Below are 26,297 nucleotides of genomic sequence, written 5' to 3' on the forward strand. Positions count from 1 at the left end.
GTTTGGACGCCGTTGCAGGGATGTGCATAAATTGTCCACTGCGATGCCTTACGCAGCCTGAAGTCTCATAGCGTGCGCGGAAGTTAGCAATTCCTAAGTAAGGTCAGAGCTTGTGTAAGTGTGCGTGACAACTAATACTAATAGAACAATGAAGCGCAATGAAATATTTATTGATAAAAATTGTATGATAAAAATATCACAATGGGAAAAAAATGCCTCCCCTAGACAAATGCTTACTTTGAATCAAAAGATGGATATTGGTTAGACAAAAAAATTAATGTTTTAAAAATATGACAACTGAACTTATTTAATATATAAAATTCAGACACAAGAAAGATCAAATATTGAGTCCAAAAAATCCGGAATTATTGAGGTAAGATATTTGATAATATCTGTAGATGCGGATAATGAATAGACCAGAATATCCGAAGTATAAACACCTTAGATAGTTTGTTGCAATGAACTGTAAGATAGCGAATATCTGTGAATTGTTTCAATGTAGCTAGCTCTTATTAGCGCTATCTTTGCTTCAGTCCCATAATAAGTCAATACATATATATTATAAACATAATCCTCCAGGAAGATAGGATACTGCACAATCAGTCCATATAGAAAAGGTATACTGTTTAACAACACATGGTGCTCTCACGTTTGTAACGGATACCGGGTTTTCCTCTTTCTGTTATCCGGAGGTATGTATACTTGTATTTTTTGCAGCAGCAATAGCCGATGAAAGTGTCAGGTGGACTGAACCTGCATAAAGTGCCAGGTCTATCTCCTCTATCCTCCGGAGGCCTGCACACCTGTAGTCTCCACGGCGGCAATGTATCAGACACCTGTATGTCTGTATTCTCCGCAGCGGCAATACGGAAGTCGGGTTGAATGAGCCGGCACAACAACGGTCAGTGTGATCACATGGGCAGTATATAGCTTACTGCCGTCTATTCTTCTACGCGTTTCTCCGCCTGTCCAGTAGGTAAACTAGGGTGAGTGCAACTTTCAACTGTGTGCAGCTGCTGCAGCTTGAATGCAGCTTGAATTACGGATGTGTGTAAGGTAAAGAAGGCGTATGTAGTGCTGAGATTGCATTGCGATCGCAATGGATTAGCATTCTATAGCAGTTGAACTGCGTGTATACTCACTATTGCATTCGCAGTTGCGTTCCGTAGTGAATCAGGCCCTTAAAGTGCCTACACACATGGTGATTTTTTACATGATTTGCCCGATTTCGACGAATTGTGATGACAAATAGTGTAAAATATGCCCAAATCTTGAGTTTCTAGTCACGATCATGATGCCGATGTGCGTCCCCGCTCATCGTACATCGCATTTTCATATCTGCCGTGCTGTAGGGCAGATTTGCCAATCTGGGACACAATGCACTGGATGCATGATAGATCTTAAGTCAGATTGGACATTTTTTACTCCAAATCGTGACCACGACTGCCGGGGAGCTGCCTGGGGAGAGTTCAGGGAAAATCGTGCCTCAGGTCAGATCGTGAGCACATCGCTATGTGTGTAGGCACCATTAGTGTTAAAACCAGACTGGTGTGCAAGATGGTATATGAGACTTGTTTACCAGATCTAGGAACTGGATTACAGACTGGGGACCTGATTCATTACCAATCGTAAATGCGATTACGCACGCAATCGTCCGACTGTTGCTTACTGCGCATGTATTGCAGTACACATGTGCAAACCAGCCACTGAGATTGGGACTGTGATTGCAGTGACTACACAGACCCATTACAGAGTGATTGACAGGAAGTGCCGTTTGTAGGTGGTGACGGGAGGGTGGTTGGCAAAACCGAGTTGTGCCAGTGTGTTTCGGAGCCATTGCATGGGCGTGCATAAATTATCCACTGCAATGCCTTACGCAGCCTGAGTACTCATAGCATGCGATGAGGTTAGCAAGGTCAGAGCTTGTGCAAGTGTGCGTGAGGCTGCGATGGTACTCACTGTTACCGATAGTTTTGAATGTATATATCTCTGGGATTTTTTATATAACAGCTTCATAGTGGGGGTAAGGTGCAATCAGGGAGGTTGCTAGACTCTTCAGGGAGACAGGGAGATTGCTACTTTTTCAGGGAGTTTCCCTGACAATGAGGGAGAGTTGGCAAGTATGCTTTGGACACTAATACAATAATAAAATAGTTGTTGAACTCTGCAAAAATACAGATTTTATAAAATAATCTTTTCAATAATAATCAAATTACTCAAGCCCATCAGCCATGACAATGTGAACATTTTCAGATTGGAACCTACACTATTGCTGGGTACACATGGAACGATCATCAGCGATAACGATATCGTTGAACGATCTCCCTTTAAAAATCCTGGTGTGCTGGATGAACGATATTGTTCATCCACACACCGAAAAAACACCAATGACCCACTATGGAGAGATAACGATATCGTCCAGGTTGGCCTGCATGCACAGACGATGGTCGATATTGTCCAGCGGGAGCGTGCATCGCTGGTCGTTCATTGCATACACCCGGAACGATATGAATGATGTATCGTTGAACAATATCGTTATTGTTTATATCGTTGAAATATATCGTTCCATGTGTATGCACCTTAATACTTTAGTGCTTTGTGCCTCTGAAATACAAGATATATTGGTAGGAACCATGCCGCTCTAATTCAAAACACCTATGGAAAGATGGGTGGGGTGCTGGGCCAAACAAATCAAGGCGTATAACTTGTATTTCAGAGGACAAATTATGATGAGTCCCACATTAAAGTGTAGGTTCCAATCTGAAAGAGTTCACCTTGCCATGGTAGATGGTCATTAATTATTTGATCAATATATGCATTAAGAATCTCATTATTATTGAAAAACTCAGTTTATAAAATATATATTTTTGTCTAGTTCAACAGCTATTTTATTATTGCCTTAGTGTCAAAAGTGTGCACCAACATCTTAGATTGTGTAAACTTTAAAGACATAAAGTGGTAAGCCTGCTCAACTGCCCATTGGCTTGAGAGGGCCAAAGGAGTGAGTTAGCACTCTATATGAGTGCTATATTTATCATTTTCTTATTCCTTTCAGCAAACGAATAAAGCATTTATGTTGAAAGTCCCTTATTTAGCGCATAAACATGAATCACTGAGGAAGGCATTGATCCACTGTGCACACATCTATAGCTTCTTTATATACAGCAAATTATTCACAAATTGAAGTAATGGTGATGAGACCATTACTCTCAACTACTGTCACCACAACCAATTGTTATATAATTATGTGAAGATTATGATATTACTAATTACTCTTATATTACAATAGACTTGATAAGGGGCCCAACATTTGCAAAGGGAATAATCATTTCCCAAGTGTCCTAAAATGAATGGATTTATATTAGTTGGACAAATAACATCATGTATACTGTCACTGTGTGCGGTCACAGCTTTCCATGTGGCATTACAGACTAACCTCACAGTGTAATTCCATTTCAGCTTCCATTGTTAAAACCTTCACCTTAAAAGTCCTCTGCTGCTTCTTCATCAGGTCCCGGATGGACATGTTTTAAGATGTATCTGTAATTTTAAAACAAAACCCTACAATAAAAAAGATGAATTTTCCCATTACATTGATGATTTTATACACGTTATCATGTAAATGAAGAACAATATCAATTAAGTTATCCATCTTTAAATGACATCAGAGGAGTGTAAATCACTTTGGGCCTGATTCAGACCCACTCACGAGCGGCTGTCCGCTCGCAAGTGGGTCGATGTTCTGGACTGAGCATGCGCACGACGGAGGTAGCTCCGTCGTGCGCATGCGCCAGACGCGACGAGCGAAGGAAAGTCCTTCGCTCGTTGTGTCTGATCAAAGGGGGCGTGCTGTCGATGTTGATTGACAGCACGCCCCCTTTGGTAGGCGTGCCGGGGGCGTGCCTCCCTGACGGGGGCGTTCCCACGGGAACGCCTCCCGTCAGAAGCCGGCCCACTGACATCACTAGTGATGTCAGTGGGAGTGATTTTGGCTCTGATAGAGCCAAAATCACTCCGGAGCTTGCGGTTGAAAACCTCAACCGCAGGCTCCGGCTCGCAGTTTCGATGGTCGCGATGGTCACGACCATCGCGGCCATCAAACTGCACGCTCGTATAGCCTGTGGGTGGTGACCCACAGCTATACGAGCGTCCAGGAGGATGCTCCATTTTCAGGGAGGCCGGCCCTCATTCAGAGCGTGCGCTCTGCTCAGAGCGTACGGCTCTGAATGAGGGCCTTTGTTCGTTATTTGTCTTCCCACTCACCCCCATCCTTTCCCAGTGGTGGGACAGAAGGGGATGGGGCACCTTAGAAAACATTCTTACTAGGTGGTAGTGCAGCTTTAAAGTTTCCATGCAAGTATAATGATTAGTTTGAGGATAGTGGAGTGCAATAAAACAATGTTCGCTTTTGGTTTTGTTCTTCTAAATAAACCGCAGTATAGTAAAGAGTAATGTTATAGTAATGTTAGAGTAATGTTAGAGTAATGTTAGTCTGCTGATATCCTTCAGTCTGCTGCAGTATTCACATTGTGGCAGCAGAACTGGAAATCACAACACTGGATCCCGATTTTTCGGGTAACCCCCCGCACACCCGGAAGGGTAAGCACTTCTCCCGCATTCTGGGCCTGATTCAGACCCGCTCGCGAGTGCTGAGCGCTCACAAGCGGGTCGATGGTGCTCTAATGCGCATGGGAACGACGGAGGGAGCTCCATCGTGCGCATGCGTGAGACCCGAATGGGTCTCGCACCAAAGGGGGCGTGCTGTCGATGGTGAGTGACAGCATGCCCCCTTTGGTGGGCGTGCCGGGGGCGTTGCTGCCCAGACGGAGGCGTTCCCATGGGACTGCCTACCGTCTGGGTCCGGCCCCACTGACATCACTAGTGATGTCAGTGGGAGTGTTTTTGGCTCTGATAGAGCCAAAAGCACTTGAGGGCTTGCGGAAGCGAGACCCTACCACAGGGTCTTGTCGCAAGCCCGATGGTCGCGATGGTCTTTGTTTCGCACCCACGGAAATGTTTTGCATGCCGGACTTTTCACCTACATCGTGTATTTTGGCAGCGGAAACTTATCGTTCGCGTCCCCGCTATCCGCCCTATTCAATTCCAAAAGACACGAAACGGAGACACGCATAGTCAAAACAGGCGGAAAGTGGTGTCAGAATCGGGGAAATCAGCCAAAACCCCCCAAAAAGGTGCAGAAACATTGGGGATCAACGTAGTAGTGCACGAATAGCCCTAATAAAACTGTTTGGGGTACTTAAGTTGGCACAATAGCCTCTAATTAGCGTTGAAGAATGTCATTAAGCAGTATTTTTTGGTGAAAATAAGTAGTCCTGTCAATTTTGGGGTATCTGAAAATGGGTGCTAGCATCTTTTAAAGTGAAGTTTAATAAAAGTGAAATTCCACCCCCATAAAAACACCTGCAACCCCAAAAACACTTGACCCCTTCTTAGAGCACCCCCAGAACCTTATTTCGCTAGTTTTTGAATTTGTCCCCCCACTTTGTGCTTTTTTGCCCCCAAATTCAAAGTACTTTTTTTGGGTGTTCTTAAGTTTTTTTTCAGGAATTTTTTGACACAGTTGTCCTTTGGGGGGCTGTCCCAAGGGTTCTGAGTGGTTTTCCCACCTTTGCGCCCCAAAACTAAAATTTTGCACTTCTTTTCTCCTGCTATTCAGAGACAAATCTTTTTTGCCTATTACATTGCATTGTCTTTCCGCGTACGAGAAAAACGGATGGAATTGAATATAGCGATAAGTTTCTGACAGGCGAAAAGACGCAATCGGCAATACTTTTTCGCGGATCTCGGCTTTTCGTGTCTAATTGAATACGGCCCTATGTTTCAGAACGTGTAACTTAGTTTTATTATACTGAATATCTACTTTCAATAGCCAACATATTAGCAATATTTTGATATTTGAATATTTTGTCTAGAGGCCTGCAAGGATTCAAACGTGCCCTGAAAACGCATCTGTTCATCAAAGCACTCCTCACTCTTAGGTCACTCTCTGTGTTCTCCATCCTGATCTCTTCCCAGTTCACTTCAGTTTTACTGCTTAACCCAGAGGTTCCCAAACGCGGTCCTCAAGGCTCCCCAACAGTTCAGGTTTTAAAGATATCCATGGTATAGCACAGGTGGTTAAATCGAATTGACTGAGGTACTAATTATGTCACCTGTGCTCAACCATGGTTATTTCTAAAACCTGAACTGTTGGGGAGCCTTGAAGACTGCGTTTGGGAACCTCTAGCTTAACCCCTTACACAGCAAGTTGTGGCTAGCAGCAGGGCCGTAACTAGGGTAGTGCGACCCGTACCATGGCACAGGGTACCGCAGGGCAGGGGGCACTGTTTGGGCCTGTCAATTTTCCTGTTTATAATGATTCTTACTTGCAGCTTCCTTTTCTTTTATCCCCAGCATCTCCTGGCTGCCCTTATATCTTCCCTGGCCCTTCCCCATGAAGCCATGGCATATTTTCAGATGCACTGTCTTATGACCCTATTTAAAATATGGGTGAGGGGGCGCCAATGCTCTCTCTGACACAGGGAACCAAAAAGTCTAGTTACGGTTCTGGCTAGCAGAGTCCCCCACCTTCTTGTTCTCTCTCTCTCTCCTTGTCTCCAGTGTACTCTCACTCACAGTCAGTGACTCCTCTGTTCTCCGTTCCCAGGGCAGAGGATCATTGAGCGCTATTGTGAGTTGATTTTTGCCCCTGTACTGCCTATTTGAAAAAAGAGGGGGAGGGCAGAGTCCCCCTCTCTTTTCAAATGTGCATTGTTTTTTGTGTATCTCCCAGGCAGCTTTAATTGATGGTCAAGACTATCTTTTAAGAGTATATAAATATATATATATATATATATATATATATATATATATATATATATATATATGGAAGGTTTATTTTGAAGTTTTAAAAACAAAAGTTTTTTTTGCTTTTTTGGTGAATATAGGTTCCATTACATTGTATAGAGATAGTACAATAACGTATACATATTTTTATCTCGATGCTGTGCAGATATATTTCAGACTCAGATATAGTATATTGTTTGAAATAATATGGCAGAATTTAAAAGTTATTTTGAAAGAAAAGATAGGAGGGAATCGTACCTCTCATCTTTTAACAAATCTGAGACTAATACGACATTTCCAACAAAAACGAATCCAGACATGAATAAATTATTTTATCATTTAGAAGATCTTTTAAAGGAGGAGATGAGAAACTGGTGGGACAGCATTTCACTGAGTAAATACATAGATGAGAAAATAATACCGAGAGGTCTTAGAATCTTTAAACATCTCTCAATTAATGAGAACCCTGAATTACAAAAAAAGTGGGAGGAGACTCTAGACAGTTGCTCTTTCTCACTTATGAAGTTACTTGTACAATATAGAGAAGAGAAGGTCAAAAAAACCACAGAAAAAATAGATCAGATAAAAGAAGATCTTATATTATTCAAAGATTATCCTAATTTCAAAGAGAAAGATGAACAAATCAATAATAGAGTAGAAAGGTTTGAGAAAGATCTCATTGATGTCAAAAGAGGGAAACTTTCCAGAGATAGAGAAGACTATAGAACAGATAAAGTTAGATCATACAATAAATTTAATAGAAGACCGAGATTAGAATCCAACTATAGAACTAAATTATTTTCAAATACTGAAGAATCTCCTAGAATAATATCTAAAACAACATCCAGACATATACCGAAAAGAAATTACAACTATCCCAAATCTAGAGATGCTCAGAATCTATCAAGTTCATACAGAGATGAAGTTAGTTCAGATTCTAAATATGATGAAAGACGTACAGAAGAAGGACATTACATGAATAAAACTAATAGCCAAGTGAAAAGAAGAGATATTCCTAATCAATATAAGGATTTTCGATCAGCGACACAATTTCACCATCCAAATCCATACGAGATACTAAACAATCATACACCAAAAAGATACAGAGAAAGAGAGGAAGAAGAGGAAGGGGGAAAAAACTCAAGAAGAGTACGATATTGATAGATAAAAAAGGTATTTATAATTTATCATCACATAAACTAACTGATAATCAAATTTCTCTTCTACAAAAAGGTATAAGTTATGCACTCAACAAAGAACCTAATTTATTTGAGCTATTTTTAGATTTAAACAAATTTATTAGGACATTATGTAAGAAACAATATTTTGCTTCAAAACAATTGAAAAAAGTTAACACTATAGAAAGTAGCCCAATCATTCTAGATATAGATGATCAAGAGGCGCTGGAGTGTCTTAATTCTCTTGCCAGTGAAAATGAAGGTGAAGTTATGCTTTTTGATCTTGAAACTCAATTTAATAATACTACAATTCCTATATTCAAGAAAAAATCACAATTCTTTCCGTTAGAACATAAAAGTTCAGCTATCACCTTCTTTTATAACAAAACTCTTAAAGACTTCAAAACTATTTGTCAAAAAACCTCAAGTGCAAAAAATTCATCAATATTTTATAAAGATAATTTATCTAAAACAGAGAGACAAGCAATTAAACAGTTAAAAGAAGACCTTTCACTTGTTATTAGACCAGCTGACAAGGGGGGAAGGATCATTGTCCAAAACAGAGAAGACTATGGCCCTCATTCAGAGCCACTCGCTAGCGGCAGTACGCTCGTTCCGAGCGATGTTCGCACATCTGCGCATGCGTATGGTTTTTAGTACACATGCGCGAACCAGTCAGTGCGGCTGAAAATCGTTTGTACGCAATATAGCGAGTGCCTGCTATTTTGAGTGACAGAATGAGGCGTATGTGGGTGGTAACAGGGGAAGGTGCTTGAAAACGGGGAGTGGAGATCAGAACGCAGGCGTGCTTAAAGGTCAAAACGGGCGTTTTATGGGTGCGCATAATTAATCCAGCAGCGTCATTGACCACGTCACTTGGTTTTTTTTTAACTCAGAACTGCTCGCAAAATAGCGGTTGAAAAAACCAACCACAAGAATAGCGAGCAGTTCATATCCTGTTCGATGTACTCGATTAATCTAATAAATAGCGGACATGACGTATGGTGCGAGCGGCCAGGGGGCGTTTTTAACAAATAAAAGAGCGTATGTTTTGCTCGATCATTCAGACTTAGAGGTGTGAACAGACTGCAATGTGCGAACGGATCATTTGAATAGCCACCCCTTGTTTTTGAACGAACAAACGCAAATAGCGAACGGCTCTGAATGAGGGCCAATGTCGCTGAGGCAAATAGACAACTTCTAGATTCCAACTATTACACTGTGTTGGACAAGGATCCCTCACCTGTCTTTCAAACAAAATGTAACAATTTACTATTTGAAGCTAGATCTGAGAATGTTATATCCGAGGACGAATATCACTTTCTCACACCACAACATCCTATCACTCCTATATTTTATCACCTTCCTAAAATACACAAATCCCTCACTGCACCTCCCGGGAGACCTATTATTTCTGGTATTAGTTCCCTCACATCTAATTTGTCACATTTCGTTGATGCACACCTTCAAGGTTATGTCACTCATTTAGAGTCACATATAAAAGATACGTCACATATATTTCAGAAAATTATAGATATACAATGGAATAAAGACTGCGGATTTTTAACCCTAGACATTCAAGCATTATATACGAATATTCCTCATTCCAAAGGAATAGAAGCAATATAATATTATTTAACATCAGACATCAATGTCTTGGAAGGTCAACGTAACTTTATATTATCTGCCATAACATTCATACTCACTCACAACTATTTTCTTTTTAATAACACGTTTTATCTTCAAGCACTGGGGACGGCCATGGGGACCAGGTTCGCACCGAGCTTTGCGAATCTCAATATGGGCTGCTTCGAAGACCAATATATATAGAGAGAACCTGGTCCTCTATGGCCGTTATATAGATGATTTGTTTATTATTTGGAAAGGGGGTTCTGATTTAGCACATGAATTTGTTGAATACTTGAATGACACACATAATTTAAATGTCACTCACACTTTTAGTCACGATACTGTTAATTTCCTGGATGTAACGTTCTCTATAGCAGAGAATAGTATAATTTCTTCAAATTATACTAAAACAGTTGGGGCCAACAACTATTTACATTATAGTAGTGGACACTACAAACCTTGGATTAATAACATTCCAAAAAATCTGATTATTAGATTGCGTCGTAATTGTACACAAGACGCAGATTTTCTTCTACAGGTAAAGAATATGCTCATACAAGGTTCAAGATATGGCCAATACCCTAATAGGACCCCAGTATAGTAAAAAAGATCATAGTAAAAAAGATCATAGCAACAAAAATAAAAATAAAAATAATAAAAATGTTCAAAAAAATTTTTTGGTAGATAGTTCTACTTCCACTACAAATGAAAAAATTGCTTTTATTTCAAAATTTAATATAAAATCTAATAAAATAAAACAGATTATTAAAAATAATTATGAAATTCTTAAGCAAGATACTATATTGAATTATTGCATACATGATGAGCCTGTTATCACCTTTAGAAGAAATACTAATCTCAGAAACTTGTTGGCCCCAAGTGAATTAAAAATTAAACCAGAGATAGAGACAAAACCAATCTCTTGGTTGCCTCCTAAACCATTAGGTAATTATTGTTGTAACAAGTCAGTTTGTTTGACCTGTAGATATATGAAAAATAAACATACAAGTATAACATCAAAAACCAATGGTAACTCTTTCCAAATCAAACAATTTATTAAATGTGATTCCACCTATTGTATCTAGGTACTAGAGTGTCCATGCTCTTTGCAGTATGTAGGAAGAACAATCCGTACATTAAAATCACGCTTTAGAGAGCATAGGAGACATATCATCAAGAAGATTCAAACACATAGTGTATCCCGACACTTCTCTCAACACCACAATGGAGATCCAAAGGGACTTTCCATTGTGGCGGTAGAGAGGTTCTGTGAAACCAAAAGAGGTGGCAACAGATTTAGAAAACTTTGTCTAGGTGAATCTGCTTGGATTTTCAAGCTAGACACCATGTATCCAGGAGGTCTAAATGAAGCCCTAGATTTTGCTTGTCTAGATGATTAAATCTATACCTGGCTTTTCATGCTCCACAACAATAATGTGAGTAGACGTCCGTCGCCACATTTTCCTCTTGGCACATGAAAATCCCTTCAATTTAATTTAATGAATTTATTGCAATGTATTGCAAAATATGCTACAAATTTTATGTATCCCTATATGTTATAATAGGGCTATCATATAATATACTCATGAACCATTATATATGTAAAAATGTAAAAAAGAGAATATAAGTATATTAAGATAACCAAAAAAATCTTTAAACTTTTTTGTCTAGAAAATATTTCATCTCCGGAATGTTCTACTTTTAAGAAATCCTCCAAACCCCCTTCCCCCCCTCCCCTCTCTTTTTTGGTATGGTGTCAAACACCAGTTTCCCATCTCAATTAATAAATTTTTTCTATAGGTGCATGTTCACATGTAGGTTTACTTACCTGCACGTATAAGATATTAAGATATAGGTCTCCATACATGTCAAATATAAATGGAACTGTTGTATTATATGTTTCAATGAAACTGAAAACTAAAAAGTTTTTTTTATTATTTTTTATTTCAATTTTTTATTTTTCATTTTTATTAATATCAATATTCAAATTTCATTCATGTGCTGTACATGAGTTTATATATATCTGCATGTTATTTATACATAGGATAGTAAATGAGACAATGTGAATTGTTTAAATCATGTATATTATTTTAGATATTTAATTTATATTTGTAATTTATATGTGTGTTCATACATGTTTTTTTCATATTTTACATTTACATATGCCTAGCAGTTTTTTCTCATTTTTTAATTCTATTTCATATAATTTATAAATTTAATAAATTGTGGAATATAGCTGCTAAGCTTATTTGAGTGAAGATAATCTAATTCAGCTGTCTACAATTAAATTAATTACAAAGGCGGACTCTCTTGGAGGATAAATACGGCATTTACTATTGCATTGTCAGTCTTGAAAAATTCTCTGGAATATAGAGACGAAACGTGTTGACGTCACTGCCGTTCAGTCCATCCACTGCATCTCATACCCCTGTTCCCCTGGAGAGATTCCTGAACCGACCATGGAAATACAGATAGCGGAGACATCGTTCTCACAGAGCGCTACCACTTCAGCTCCTGACAGCGGCAAGACACACTCTCTCCTTTACATCTACACGGAGAGAGTGAAACCATCCATCTGCCGCTCAACTAGCATCTGTGCCGGCGGACACACTCTCCCACGGGGAGACTTCAATATTCTTTAGAAGTCTCAAATCCCAATTGGACTTACAAGAGTTGGACACTGTGCTGGGACGCGAGCACGGCTTAGTGCCATTCCACCTATATACAGGTACAAAAGCAACCCTTTTCAGTTGTCCAGTGTGGATGTCAAAATGCAGTATTTTTAAACAGCATGCACATTTCTTTGCGCAAGGATATATCCAGCACAATTTATACATATATGATATGACTCAATTGAACTGATTTGTCATATTTCAACTGTTTTAAAATTGCTTAATTTTGCTACATTTTACATTCTTATTTTTCCTTTACATTTATATGCCAAGTCCATTAATGTTTTATGTATTGTATGTACTGTTTGTTTTCATTTTTATTATTATTGTCCAGAAGTAAAACTTATTTATTTTAACACAGTGTGTGTTCTATTACATGAAAGACCACTCTATTTAGTCAGTTGTGATTGCAGCGCAGTGCCTGTGTTGTTGTTTTACCTGTACTGCCTGTCTGAACTTATTTATATTATTTGTTTATATAATTGTGTATACTATTGTTTATACTATTGTAATTCTCTCACTTGATGGGTCCATACAATTAAAAGATAATCTAATTTATAATGGGCCTAATATCTGTCTAGGCTACGACCCCTGTCACCTTCTCTCTCAGCTCTCACTGACTGCTTGCATTGACATAGACCCTCCTTTCCTTCACAGCTCTCACTGGCTGCCTGATTCAGAGCCGGACGCACTGACAAGATCGCTCGCTCTGAATCAGGGCCGTCCTACCTATTATTGGAGCGGCCTCCTGGCCGCTCGCATAGCTGTGGTTGACCACCCACAACTTATGCGAGCAGCCAAAAAGATGGTCGCAATGGTCAAGACCATCGCGACCATCGGGCTTGCGACGAGACCCTGCGGTAGGGTCTCGCTGCCGCAAGCCCAGGAGTGATTTTGGCTCTATCAGAGCCAAAAGCACTCCCACTGACATCACTAGTGATGTCAGTGGGGCTGGACCCAGACGGTAGGTGTTCCCATGGGAACGCCTCCGTCTGGGCAGCAACGCCCTGGCACGCCCACCAAAGGGGGCGTGCTGTCACTCACCATTGACAGAACGCCCCCTTCGGTGCGAGACCCATACTGACGGCTTGGCCATCGCTATTCGGGTCTCGTGCATGCGCACGACGGAGCTCCCTCCGTCCTGCGCATGCGCACTAGGGTAACATCGACCCACTTGCGAGTGCTCAGCGCTCGCGAGCGGGTCTGAATCAGGCCCACAGTCCCCTGCTTCCTCCCCTGCAGCTGGATGGTCACACATCTGATCCCTCACAATTCCCAGCTTCCCTGACACAGACACCAAACCCACCTCCCCTCACAACTCACTCCGATCCCATCTATAGCTGCACTGCAAATCACACCCAGCAGGCTGCAGTTCAGACTTAAGTCTCCCTGCGCTTAGCAGAGACTCTGGAATCTCTCTGTACTGGCAGCACATCTGGACTGATGTCAGGAAGGACCATGGGGGGAGGAGAGTCAACCAATGTCAACAATTGATGCCATCAATATATTGATCAACATTGATATATTGGCTGGATAGATTATTGCAATGCTTGTACTTAACTAGAAAAAAAGGGGAGGGAAGAGAGAAAAGAGGAGGGGGTGGAGAAGAAAGAGAAAAAGTGATGATGGTTATGATGTTGACTTGTAGAAAGCCAGGTGTAGGCTGCATACAGCTCTACATGTGTGATATGGGAAGCGGAGCTAGTTGTTACAGAGGCAATTTGTTACAATGAATCTAAAACCATGCCCACATTGCACCGCGGCTCGCGTGGCTGAGAACAAGTTTGAACATGTTACCGTCAGTGGTCAGCGAGATGCAGACGACTTTATGTAATAGGTACCAAAGTAATATTTTTCACCTAGATTTGAAGTCTTATCTTGATTGGACTGTTAAAGGTAAAGGTTTATAATTTTGTTAGAATCACAGACCAATAGTGTATTTATTATCATGGAATTAATCTTTATAAGATATATATTTAGGATGAATATATATATTGTATATAGCTAATGTATTTTAATTTGTGCATAGTTTACACAGATCTTCACTTTTTTACTCCAGGGACATACACAGAACATGTAGGAAGAAGCTTGCACATTTAGGACTCATTCCCACATACTGTACATGACAGTGGCGTAGGTTCCGCTCAGTCACCTGGAGGCAAGTTAGAATTTGGTGCAGACCACGCATGCGTAGTAGCGCTAAACCAGAAGCGAAGGGATTGCACTACAGTTGAGTACGTATAGATCCCCTTCAAGTAATGTACCATCCAACTGATGCGATTTATAGTGTAAAGCGGAGGTTCCAAACCATGGTCCTCAAGGCACACTAACAGTCCAGGTTGTCGCAACTTTCGGGTGGGTAATGGATGCAAACCCGTATTTGGGATAGGCGAGACCTATTCATGAGGCGTGGAGTCTAACATGCCGGCGGTGTTCACCAGGGACCCCTGCAAGGAGGTATGTGTTACGGATTCCTTGGCTGTTCTGTGTAAACCCCTAGAACCCAGGCTAACAAGGTCTTCTGCCACTAACAGCCATCCACTGTTCCCTTAGAACTGAAAGACGTTCACCAGTACTTAAGTGGCTGCCTGGACTTAATACTCAAGGTAGTAAAGGTTTACACTGATTACCTTCGGAACCCAGAGAATAGCAGGAGATACTGGATACTGGGAGGAAAGTCAATAGTACGGCTAGGAAGCTGATGGTGCAGCTATTAGAGCCGATGATGCGGCTAAAGCTGGCAGTACAATTTGAAGAGTTGATGAAGTGGTTTGGAAGCCAGTGATGCGGCTTTGAGAGCCAATGGTGCGGCGTTGAATGCCGATGGTGCAGCTTTGTACGCCGATGGTGCGGCTAAAGCCAGTAGTACAATTTGAAGAGTTGATGCAGTGGCTTGGAAGCCAGTGTTGCGGCTTTGAGAGCCAATGGTGCAGCTTTGTACGCCGATGGTGCAGCTAAAGCCAGTAGTACAATTTGAAGAGTTGATGCAGTGGCTTGGATACCACTGATGAGGCTTTGAGAGCCGATGGTGCGGCTTTGTATGTCGATGGTGCGGCTAAAGCCAGTAGTATAATTTGAAGAGTTAATGTAGTGGCTTGGAAGCCAGTGATGCGGCTTTGAGAGCCAGTAGCAGCCAGAAGGCTGACAGAGCAGCTGGAGTGCCAGTGGGGAGGCTTGGAAGCCGGTAGCAGCAGAAGGCTGATGGAGCTGCTGGAGAGCTGGTAGAGTGGCTTGGAAGCCAGTGGCAGCCAGGAGGCTGACGGAGCACCTGGAAAGTCGGTGGAGAGGCTTGAAAGCTATTAGCAGCCAGGAGGGTAACGGAGCGGCTGCAAAGCCGGTGGAGTGGCTTGAAAGCCAGTAGCCGCAAGGAGGCTGACGGAGCGGCTGGAAGGCCGGTGGAGCAGCCTGGAAGCCGGTAGCTGCCAGGAGGCTGATGGAGCGGCTACAACCAGGAAAGATGAGAATGCTAACCATGCAGCAGAGCTGAGAAATCCACAAGGAACGCTATAGTCAGCGAGGCAGCAAAAGGCCAGCGTGTACAAAAAGGGGAAGGAACCAATCATGCCATGCTGTGGACAGCACATGACATCCTGCGGCATCCAGATCGCCTAGCAACCAACTGATCTGGAAACAGACTGCCAGAAGGAAGTAAATTGCTAGAGGGAAGCAAGTCGTGACCACGACTTGTAACAGTATAGACTTGGCTGTGTCCGACACACAGGTCGCGGTCTTCAGACAAGGTTCCCCAATACAGGTTTTGGTGAACTCTGGATGGAGCACAGTACAATGAAGACATACAGCGTAGTCGACAGGCTGGGTCAGAACCAAACAGACAAGATGGTACCAGGGAGCAGACTTATGCAGGTCACGGAGGATAGCCAAGGTCAAAACCAGAATACCAAGTGCAGTACCAGCGAACAAACAAAATCGGGTCATGGACAAAGCCAAGGTCAGAAACAAGTAATGAGGTCATACACAGGAACGCTGTAGTAAGGTTTGGGAGCCTATACTCTGGCACAGGAATGCTCCCAGGGACTTCCTTTTATAGGCAGAGCTTGAATTTAGGTGCCTCCTGTAACGTCACTAGGGCCGTCTACACCTTGCCGCCGGGGGAAGGGGGATCATACAGCAGTGGGTACCAAGAACACCCCGCCCGCTGCCTTGCCACAGACCAGCGCCACTGGACCCGGTAAGTGTGTGTCGGTGTCCGGCGTGCTGTGTCATTGCCCCCTCTTCTAGGGGTGGACACCGAACTCCCCCACAAATGGTTTGCCAGGGAACTTCTGATGGAATTTCCCAAGAAATTGAGGTGCTTGAATGTTCAAAGCCTTGATCCAGCAACAATCCTCAGGACCATACCCCTTCCAGTCTACCAAGAACTGAATAGATCCTTTAGAAGTCCTGAACTCCGGAACTTTCTGCTGAGCACATGTATGGCAAGCTGCCATGAAGTCCTTAATATCTTGATGGACTGTTGGCCACCAGTACCTCCTGAGGATTAGCTAGCTCTAAGGTTCTTTTAACTCCTTCATGCCCACTGAAACGTGATGAATGCGTCCACTAAAGTAACTTGGACCGGAGTTTGGGTGCTATAAATGTGTCAGGACTGTGACTATTTCAGTACATAAAGATAAACTACGCTTGCCGAAGTTCCATTGTGGTCATTGGAGGATCTATCCTGGTTGCTGGCGTTCATTACATGCAGTGTGCAGAGAGTTAAAGTGATCATCTGTTTCTTAGGTGTCGTCAGGTTGTTGGATTCCTTGATTGCTTATTATTCCAAACCTGATTCTATTTGGGTCACATGTTCTGAACTTCCTATGGATCACAGACCTCTAGTATAAAGCCTGTTACTAACTATGCCTCATTGTCTGTGCAACGTTACTTTCAGGTCTTCCATGGACTCCTGCCAGATCCCCGCTGTGCCTGGTGTATGCTGTGGACCTCGCTACATTCCTGCTCGTGTTCCGGTTCAAGTTCTGATACAGGTTATCAGCTGCACTACAGAGCTCAGCATTGCCATTGTCTTTCCATTGTTATCCTTCTCTATTACTGCTATTCCATTCTACGCTACACTATTTGGTTTACTTGTTATTATTGACTCATACGGACACTGGGGTTACTTCTTCGACAGTTGTCAACTGCACCATTACAGTCTATCCTTTCCGGAACCCCATTGCGCCGCAGGGCTCAACCCTGCTCCAGACCTTCATTACGCCGCAAGGCTCAACCCTGCTCCGGACCTTCATCCTGCCACAGGGCTCAACCCAGTTCCGGATCATCATCACGTCTCAGGGCTCAAAGTAGTTCCGGACCCTCATCACGTCTCAGGGCTCAACCCAGTTCTGGATCCTCATCACGTCTCAGGGCTCAACCCTGTTCCGGATCTTTATTACGTCTCAGGGCTTAACCTCGTTCCGGATCTTGTTACATCTCAGGGCTCAACCCTGTTCTGGACCTCCATCACGCAACAGGGCTCAACCCTGTTATTGACCTCTATCCTATCCTGAGGCCCTAGCCTCGTGTCGGACTCGGGGTTTCACCCCACACCAGTTCAGTGTGTACTTTGAACTTTGTTTCTTACAGGGGTATACCCCTGCACCTGTTAGTGCATTTCATGAACTTTGTGTTATTGAGATAATGTGGAACTTTGCCATACAGTTTTTGTTCTTGCATAAATTCTATTTACTTTTATTTTGTGCTAGTGATATTTCATGAAAAGGTAATTCCTAAAACCACCTCAGTTCACACTACCCAGTAAGCATGACTCTTCCCAGTGGTCTCAAGTGTCTGTAGCCGTGACAGTTTGCGCAGACCTAAAAATGAACCCGGATCTGGAACAGGCTACTGGGGTACAGGTGCTCCAGGGTTTGACCGCCTGTCTGGAAGTACAGGAAAATACACAAGTTCAAGTTTTGCAATGTTTACAGGATCTTTCTACACTTTTGGATACATTTAAGATACCTGCTATGAATGCATCAGTGGTTTCTGCTTCTCATTTACGTCTACCGACTCCAACCTCTTATGGCGGTTATCCAAAAACCTGCAGAGGATTTCTCAACCAATGTGAGATTCATTTTGAGTTATTACCGCAAAGTTTTTCCACCCCTCGTATTAAAGTGGCTTATATAATGTCATTATTGTCTGGTACTGCTCTCGAATGGGCCTCTTATTTATGGGAGAGAAATGATGCTTTAATGTCTAATTACCAAGCTTTTGTTTCTACTTTTAAGAGGAAATTTGATGAACCTGGAAGATCAGTGGCCGCATCTGTGGACATTTTGCAATTGAAACAGGGAACATCTCCAGTTGGGTAGTGGTGGATCGCTTTACCAAAATGGCCCATTTTTGTCCTTTGGCACGAATTCCATCAGCCCCCAAACTAGCACAAATTTTTATCTAGGAGATATTCCGTCTTCATGGACTTCCTTCTGAAATAGTGTCTGGTCGTGGTGTTCAGTTTGTTGCTCGTTTTTGGAGGGCGTTATGATCGTTATTACTAATTAAATTACAATTTTCTTCTGCATATCATCCTTAGTCAAATGGACAAACCGAAAGATTGAACCAGGATTTGGAGACCTTCTTGAGAATGTATATTTCTACTTCTCAAGATGACTGGATGCATTTTTTGCCTTGGGCTGAGTTTGCCCATAATTGTCACTATTCGTCTGCTACAGGTGCAAGTCCCTTTTTCGACAACTGTGGCCAGCATCCTCGAGGTCCTGAGCTTCAATCAGTTCCTACAGTGGACGATCCGGCAGCCTAAGCTACTCTCCAACATTTTTCCGGAATTTGGAGACAGGTACATACAGTCAGGTCCATAAATATTGGGACATTGACAGAATTTTCATATTTTGGCCTCTATTCACCACCAGAATTACTTTGAAATGAAACAAACAAGATGTGCTTTAACTGCAGACTTTCAGATTTAATTTGAGGGTAATTACATCCAAATCAGGTGAACAGTGTAGAAATTACAACGGTTTCTATATGTGCCTCCCACTTTTTAAGGGGTCAAAAGTAATGGGACAAACCAAACAATCCTAAATCTAACTTTCACTTTTTAATACTTTATTGCAAATCCTTTGCAGGCAATTATAGCCTGAAGTCTGGAATGCATAGACATCACCAGACGCTGGGTTTCATCCCTGGTGATGCTCTGCCAGGCCTCTACTGCATGAAAAAGACAATGGGTCCTAAAATGGCGCTAATTGTCATAAAGTTCGCTTACATTAGAATAAGTCAATAGTATCAAAGTCCGTCCAGTTCTGTAATGTAAAAAATCCCTGTTGTAGAAATGTGTTGGACCGGTGTTCTTAAAAATCGAAAATTCTTCATTTAATCGTGCATTTCAAAGAAGAAAAGAGAAAAAAATCATAGTGCAACACTGTAATCCAGAAAATACATAGGAATTTATTCAAACATTACACTCACATGGTTTAAAAATTAAAACAGCATATAGCCACAAAAAGTGGTAACTCCAAAATAATGTCTGCTGACAAGAGATTTTTTCACCGTAATTGATACTCCAAATGTATCAGGTTCTCACCGGTCCCGGGCAGCCAGGGTCCCTGAATGTAATGGAGGATGGTAAATCAAATGGTGATCCAGCAGTACACATAGAAAGGTCCTTTCTCACCATGGGCTTAACATGTTTCGGACGCTCTGGTCCTTCCTCAGAAGCCTAATGGTGAGTCTTCACAATATGGTTTAAATACCCCATAAACCACTCCCCTGGGGTGTATCCATTCAATTTTCCCGCACTTCCGCTAACCGGAAGTGCGTCATCACATGCATCCCGCGAACCGGAAGTGCGTCATCCAAAATGGCCGCGGCACTTCCGGTTTCGCGGAGATCCTGCGTTCCATAAACAGGAAGTGAACAATTATGAACACCAACCCAGCATTCAGTTTCCATGGAGACGAGGAGTATAAGTTTCAGGAACGTTGATAGGCAATGTAAAAAAAAACCTCCGTGGTAACGTCCAAACATAATTCATTAATAGTCCATATAGAAAAGAAGAGAAAGAAAGAATATATCAAATTCAGACAGATTATACTTTTAAAAGCGCATATTTAAAATAAAATTTGGGAAGACAAAATAAAATAAAAATTAGCTGATATTAAGCTAATATTTAAAAAAATTAAGATTATAAAAAGCACTTAATTTCAAAATCCCCATTGAGGCCATTAGGTACCAAAGTTTTTAATTTGTATATCCAACGCATCTCGGCTTGTGATAATCTTACACTCAAATCTTTTGACCTCCAAGAAGAAGAAAGTGCTTGTATACCCCAAAAAGTCTTAATACAACATTCATTTAGATTGTGTTTCTTTTTAAAATGCGCTGAAACAGTATGGGTATCCAACCCTTTTCTGATGTTGTATATATGCTCAGAAAGGCGAACTTTCAGGCTCCTACTAGTCTTGCCTATATATACAAGTCCACATTGACATTCAAGAGCATAAATAACATTTTGCGTATGACAGGTTATAAATTCTTTGATGGGATATTTATAGCCATTAATAATAAAATCACAAATTTTCCGGTCCCCTTTTACCGTTCTACACATTAAACAACTTCCGCAGCGATGAAAACCTCTAGAGCGGATACTAATACGTTTTTCATCCTCTAGACTACTCCTTACTAGAGTATCTTTTAAAGAAGGAGCTCTCCTATAAATAAATGTGGGGTAATCAGGAATTTTGGTACCAATTACTGGATCATTCTTCAAGATAGACCAATTATCTTTAAAAATTCGCTCAACTGCCTTAAATTCAGAATTATATTGGCTAAAGAATGCCCACTCAAATTTATTGTCTTTCTCAGGTTTGTTAACACTTGTCAAAAGGCTCAATCTATCACACGTTTCCACTTTCTTTCTTGCTCGTTCAATGGTCTTAGCGTCATAACCCTTTTTAAGGAAACGATTCGCCATTTCAGTAGTTTGAAAGTCACAGACATCCTGTTCTGTACAATTTCTTTTTACCCTTAAGAATTGGCTGAAAGGAATACCTTCCAGCCAATTCCTATGGTGCTGACTTGATCTTTCAATGTAGCCATTGGAGTCTGTGGGCTTTCTATGATTTTTAGTATATATAGCACCTTCTTTAATATAAATATTTAAATCTAAAAACACAATTTCACTGCTACTTATACTAAAAGTAAACTTAATATTGAAATCATTCATATTTAATTTATCGCAAAAAATGGAGAGTTCATCTTCTGAACCTCTCCAAATAAAAAGAACATCGTCTATATATCTCAGCCATATATATGTTCTTTTTATTTGGAGAGGTTCAGAAGATGAACTCTCCATTTTTTGCGATAAATTAAATATGAATGATTTCAATATTAAGTTTACTTTTAGTATAAGTAGCAGTGAAATTGTGTTTTTAGATTTAAATATTTATATTAAAGAAGGTGCTATATATACTAAAAATCATAGAAAGCCCACAGACTCCAATGGCTACATTGAAAGATCAAGTCAGCACCATAGGAATTGGCTGGAAGGTATTCATTTCAGCCAATTCTTAAGGGTAAAAAGAAATTGTACAGAACAGGATGTCTGTGACTTTCAAACTACTGAAATGGCGAATCGTTTCCTTAAAAAGGGTTATGACGCTAAGACCATTGAACGAGCAAGAAAGAAAGTGGAAACGTGTGATAGATTGAGCCTTTTGACAAGTGTTAACAAACCTGAGAAAGACAATAAATTTGAGTGGGCATTCTTTAGCCAATATAATTCTGAATTTAAGGCAGTTGAGCGAATTTTTAAAGATAATTGGTCTATCTTGAAGAATGATCCAGTAATTGGTACCAAAATTCCTGATTACCCCACATTTATTTATAGGAGAGCTCCTTCTTTAAAAGATACTCTAGTAAGGAGTAGTCTAGAGGATGAAAAACGTATTAGTATCCGCTCTAGAGGTTTTCATCGCTGCGGAAGTTGTTTAATGTGTAGAACGGTAAAAGGGGACCGGAAAATTTGTGATTTTATTATTAATGGCTATAAATATCCCATCAAAGAATTTATAACCTGTCATACGCAAAATGTTATTTATGCTCTTGAATGTCAATGTGGACTTGTATATATAGGCAAGACTAGTAGGAGCCTGAAAGTTCGCCTTTCTGAGCATATATACAACATCAGAAAAGGGTTGGATACCCATACTGTTTCAGCGCATTTTAAAAAGAAACACAATCTAAATGAATGTTGTATTAAGACTTTTTGGGGTATACAAGCACTTTCTTCTTCTTGGAGGTCAAAAGATTTGAGTGTAAGATTATCACAAGCCGAGATGCGTTGGATATACAAATTAAAAACTTTGGTACCTAATGGCCTCAATGGGGATTTTGAAATTAAGTGCTTTTTATAATCTTAATTTTTTTAAATATTAGCTTAATATCAGCTAATTTTTATTTTATTTTGTCTTCCCAAATTTTATTTTAAATATGCGCTTTTAAAAGTATAATCTGTCTGAATTTGATATATTCTTTCTTTCTCTTCTTTTCTATATGGACTATTAATGAATTATGTTTGGACGTTACCACAGAGGTTTTTTTTTTACATTGCCTATCAACGTTCCTGAAACTTATACTCCTCGTCTCCATGGAAACTGAATGCTGGGTTGGTGTTCATAATTGTTCACTTCCTGTTTATGGAACGCAGGATCTCCGCGAAACCGGAAGTGCCGCGGCCATTTTGGATGACGCACTTCCGGTTCGCGGGATGCATGTGATGACGCACTTCCGGTTAGCGGAAGTGCGGGAAAATTGAATGGATACACCCCAGGGGAGTGGTTTATGGGGTATTTAAACCATATTGTGAAGACTCACCATTAGGCTTCTGAGGAAGGACCAGAGCGTCCGAAACATGTTAAGCCCATGGTGAGAAAGGACCTTTCTATGTGTACTGCTGGATCACCATTTGATTTACCATCCTCCATTACATTCAGGGACCCTGGCTGCCCGGGACCGATGAGAACCTGATACATTTGGAGTATCAGTTACGGTGAAAAAATCTCTTGTCAGCAGACATTATTTTGGAGTTACCACTTTTTGTGGCTATATGCTGTTTTAATTTTTAAACCATGTGAGTGTAATGTTTGAATAAATTCCTATGTATTTTCTGGATTACAGTGTTGCACTATGATTTTTTTCTCTTTTCTTCTTTGAAATGCACGATTAAATGAAGAATTTTCGATTTATAAGAACACCGGTCCAACACATTTCTACAACAGGGATTTTTTACATTACAGAACTGGACGGACTTTGATACTATTGACTTATTCTAATGTAAGCGAACTTTATGACAATTAGCGCCATTTTAGGACCCATTGTCTTTTTCATGCTATGTTTATGAGGAATTGGTAATATTCCTTGGTTCCTAATAGGCTGCTTGTTTTTGTCTTTTGCGCAATTTGGGATTCAAATTTGTCTATACTAAGGCCTCTACTGCAAATGTCTTCAGTTCCTGCTTGTTCTTGGGGCATTTTCCCTTCAGTTTTTTCTTCATCAAGTGAAATGCATGCTCAATCGGATTCAGGTCAGGGGATTGACTTGGCCATTGCATAACATTCCACTTTTTAGCCTTAAAAAACTCCTTGATTGCTTATGCAGTATGCTTCGGTTCATTGTCCATCTGCACTGTGAAGCGCCGTCCAATGAGTTCTGAAGCATTTGACTGAATATGAGCATATAATATTGCCCGAAACACTTCAGAATTCATTCTGCTGCTTTTGTCAGCAGTCACATCATCTATAAATACAAGGGAACCAGTTCCATTGGCAGCCATACATGCCCACGCCATGACACTACCACCACCATGCTTCACTGATGAGGTGGTATGTTTTGGATCATGAGCAGTTCCTTTCCTTCTCTTCTCTTCCCATCACTCTGGTACAAGTTGATCTTTGTCTCATCTGTCCATAGGATGTTGTTCCAGAACTGTAATGGCTTTTTTAGATGTTGTTTGGCAAACTCTAATCTGGTCTTCCTGTTTTTGTGGCTCACCAATGGTTTGCATCTTGTGGTGAACCCTCTATATTCACTCTTGTGAAGTCTTCTCTTGATTGTTGACTTTGACACATATACATCTACCTCCTGGAGAGTGTTCTTGATTTGGCCAACTGTTGTGAAGGGGTTTTTCTTCACCAGGGAAATAATTATTTTGTCATCCACCACAGTTGTTTTCCGTGGTCTTCCGAGTCTTTTGGTGTTGCTGAGCTCTCTGGTGCGTTCTTTCTTTTTAAGAATGTTCCAAACAGTTGATTTGGCCACACCTAATGTTTTTGCTGTCTCTCTATTGGGTTTGTTTTGATTTTTCAGCCTAATGATGGCTTGCTTCACTGATAGTGACAGCTCTTTGGATCTCATATTGAGAGTTGATAGCAACTGATTCCAAATGCAAATGTCACACCTAGAATCAACTCCAGACCTTTTACCTGCTTAATTGATAATGAAATAACGAAGGAATAGCTCACACCTGTCCATGAAATAGCTTTTGAGTTGATAGTCCCATTACTTTTGGTCCCTTAAAAAGTGGGAGGCACATATTGAAACTGTTGTAATTCCTACACCGTTCACCCGATTTAGATGTAATTACCCTCAAATTAAATCTGAAAGTCTGCAGTTAAAGCACATCTTGTTTGTTTCATTTCAAAACCATTGTGGTGGTGAATAGAGGCCAAAATCTGAAAATTCTGTCAATGTCCCAATATTTATGGACCTGACTGTAAGTGTCTTAGGAAAGCCTCTCATGATTATAAAATTTTTGCTGATAGAAACGTTCGGCTGTTCCTAAATATTCTGTCGGTGATCGTGTCTGGTTGTTCGCTAGAAATCTTCGACTTAAAGTACCCACTATGAAATTTGCCCCCCAGTATATTGGGCCTTTCCGTATTGTAAAAATTATCAATCCAGTGGCATGTAAGTTACAGTTACCTCCAACTATGCATGTACCTAACTCCTTTCATGTCTCCGTGCTTAGACCATTCATTCTTAATTGGTTTCATGACAGCTTGCCTAAAGTACCGCCTATAACAACTTCTCGAGGAGTGGAGTTTGAGATTGATAAGATTCTGGATTCACGTAAGCACCAAAATCAGTTGCAATATCTGGTAGACTGGAAGGGCTACGGCCCGGAGGACAGATTTTGGATTAAAGACTCTGATGTCCATGCTCCTAAGTTGATATGAAATTTTCATGCTAAATTTCCTTTTAAACATGGTGGGTGTTCGGAGACCACCCAAAAAGGGGGGGGGTACTGTCAGGACTTTGACTATTTCAGTACATAAAGATAAACTACAGTTGCTGAAGTCCCATTGTGGCCATTGGAGGATCTATCCTGGTTGCTGGCATTCATTACATGCAGTGTGCAGAGAGTTAAAGTGATCATCTGTTTCTTAGGTTTCGTCAGGTTGTTGGATTCCTTGATTGCTTATTATTCCAAACCTGATTCTATTTGGGTCACATGTTCTGAAATTCCTATGGATCACAGACCTCTAGTATAAAGCCTGTTACTAACTATGCCTCATTGTCTGTGCAACGTTACTTTCAGGTCTTCCTTGGACTCCTGCCAGATCCCTGCTGTGCCTGTTGTATGCTGCAGACCTCGCTACATTCCTGCTCGTGTTCTGGTTCAAGTTCTGATACAGGTTATCAGCTGAACTACAGAGCTCAGCATTGCCATTGTCTTTCCGTTGTTATCCTGCTCTATTACTGCTATTCCATTCTACGCTACACTCTTTGGTTTACTTGTTATTATTGACTCATACGGACACTGGGGTTACTTCTTCTACAGTTGTCAACTGCACCGTAACAGTCTATCCTTACCAGAACCCCATTATGCCGCAGGGCTCAACCCTGCTCCAGACCTTCATTATGCCGCAAGGCTCAACCCTGCTCTGGACCTTCATCCTGCCACAGGGCTCAACCCCGTTCCGGATCCTCATCACGTCTCAGGGCTCAA

At 41.1% G+C, this 26,297-nt stretch overlaps 1 protein-coding gene across 8 annotated transcripts in view; it reads right to left on the bottom strand.

The window, feature by feature from the left end:
* Nucleotides 1-26,297, bottom strand: part of LOC148507552 (merlin-like) — a 170,513-nt gene that overhangs the window by 91,073 nt on the left and 53,143 nt on the right. For 4 of the 8 annotated variants that reach the window (XR_015869701.1, XM_088445925.1, XM_088445928.1 and 1 more), the window contains exon 2: nucleotides 3,437-3,561. Coding sequence is in view for 7 of the 8 variants with exons in the window: in XM_088445925.1 (XP_088302051.1) it covers nucleotides 3,437-3,526 (90 nt within the window). In the remaining variant the exon portion in view is untranslated. The remainder of the gene's footprint in view (nucleotides 1-3,436; nucleotides 3,562-26,297) is intronic. The other 4 variants (XM_088445924.1, XM_088445923.1, XM_088445926.1 and 1 more) reach the window with 2 other exon arrangements.

The sequence above is a fragment of the Taudactylus pleione genome, unplaced genomic scaffold (assembly GCF_031769625.1).
Source record: "Taudactylus pleione unplaced genomic scaffold, aTauple2 ptg000391l, whole genome shotgun sequence".
Taxonomy (NCBI): domain Eukaryota; kingdom Metazoa; phylum Chordata; class Amphibia; order Anura; family Myobatrachidae; genus Taudactylus; species Taudactylus pleione.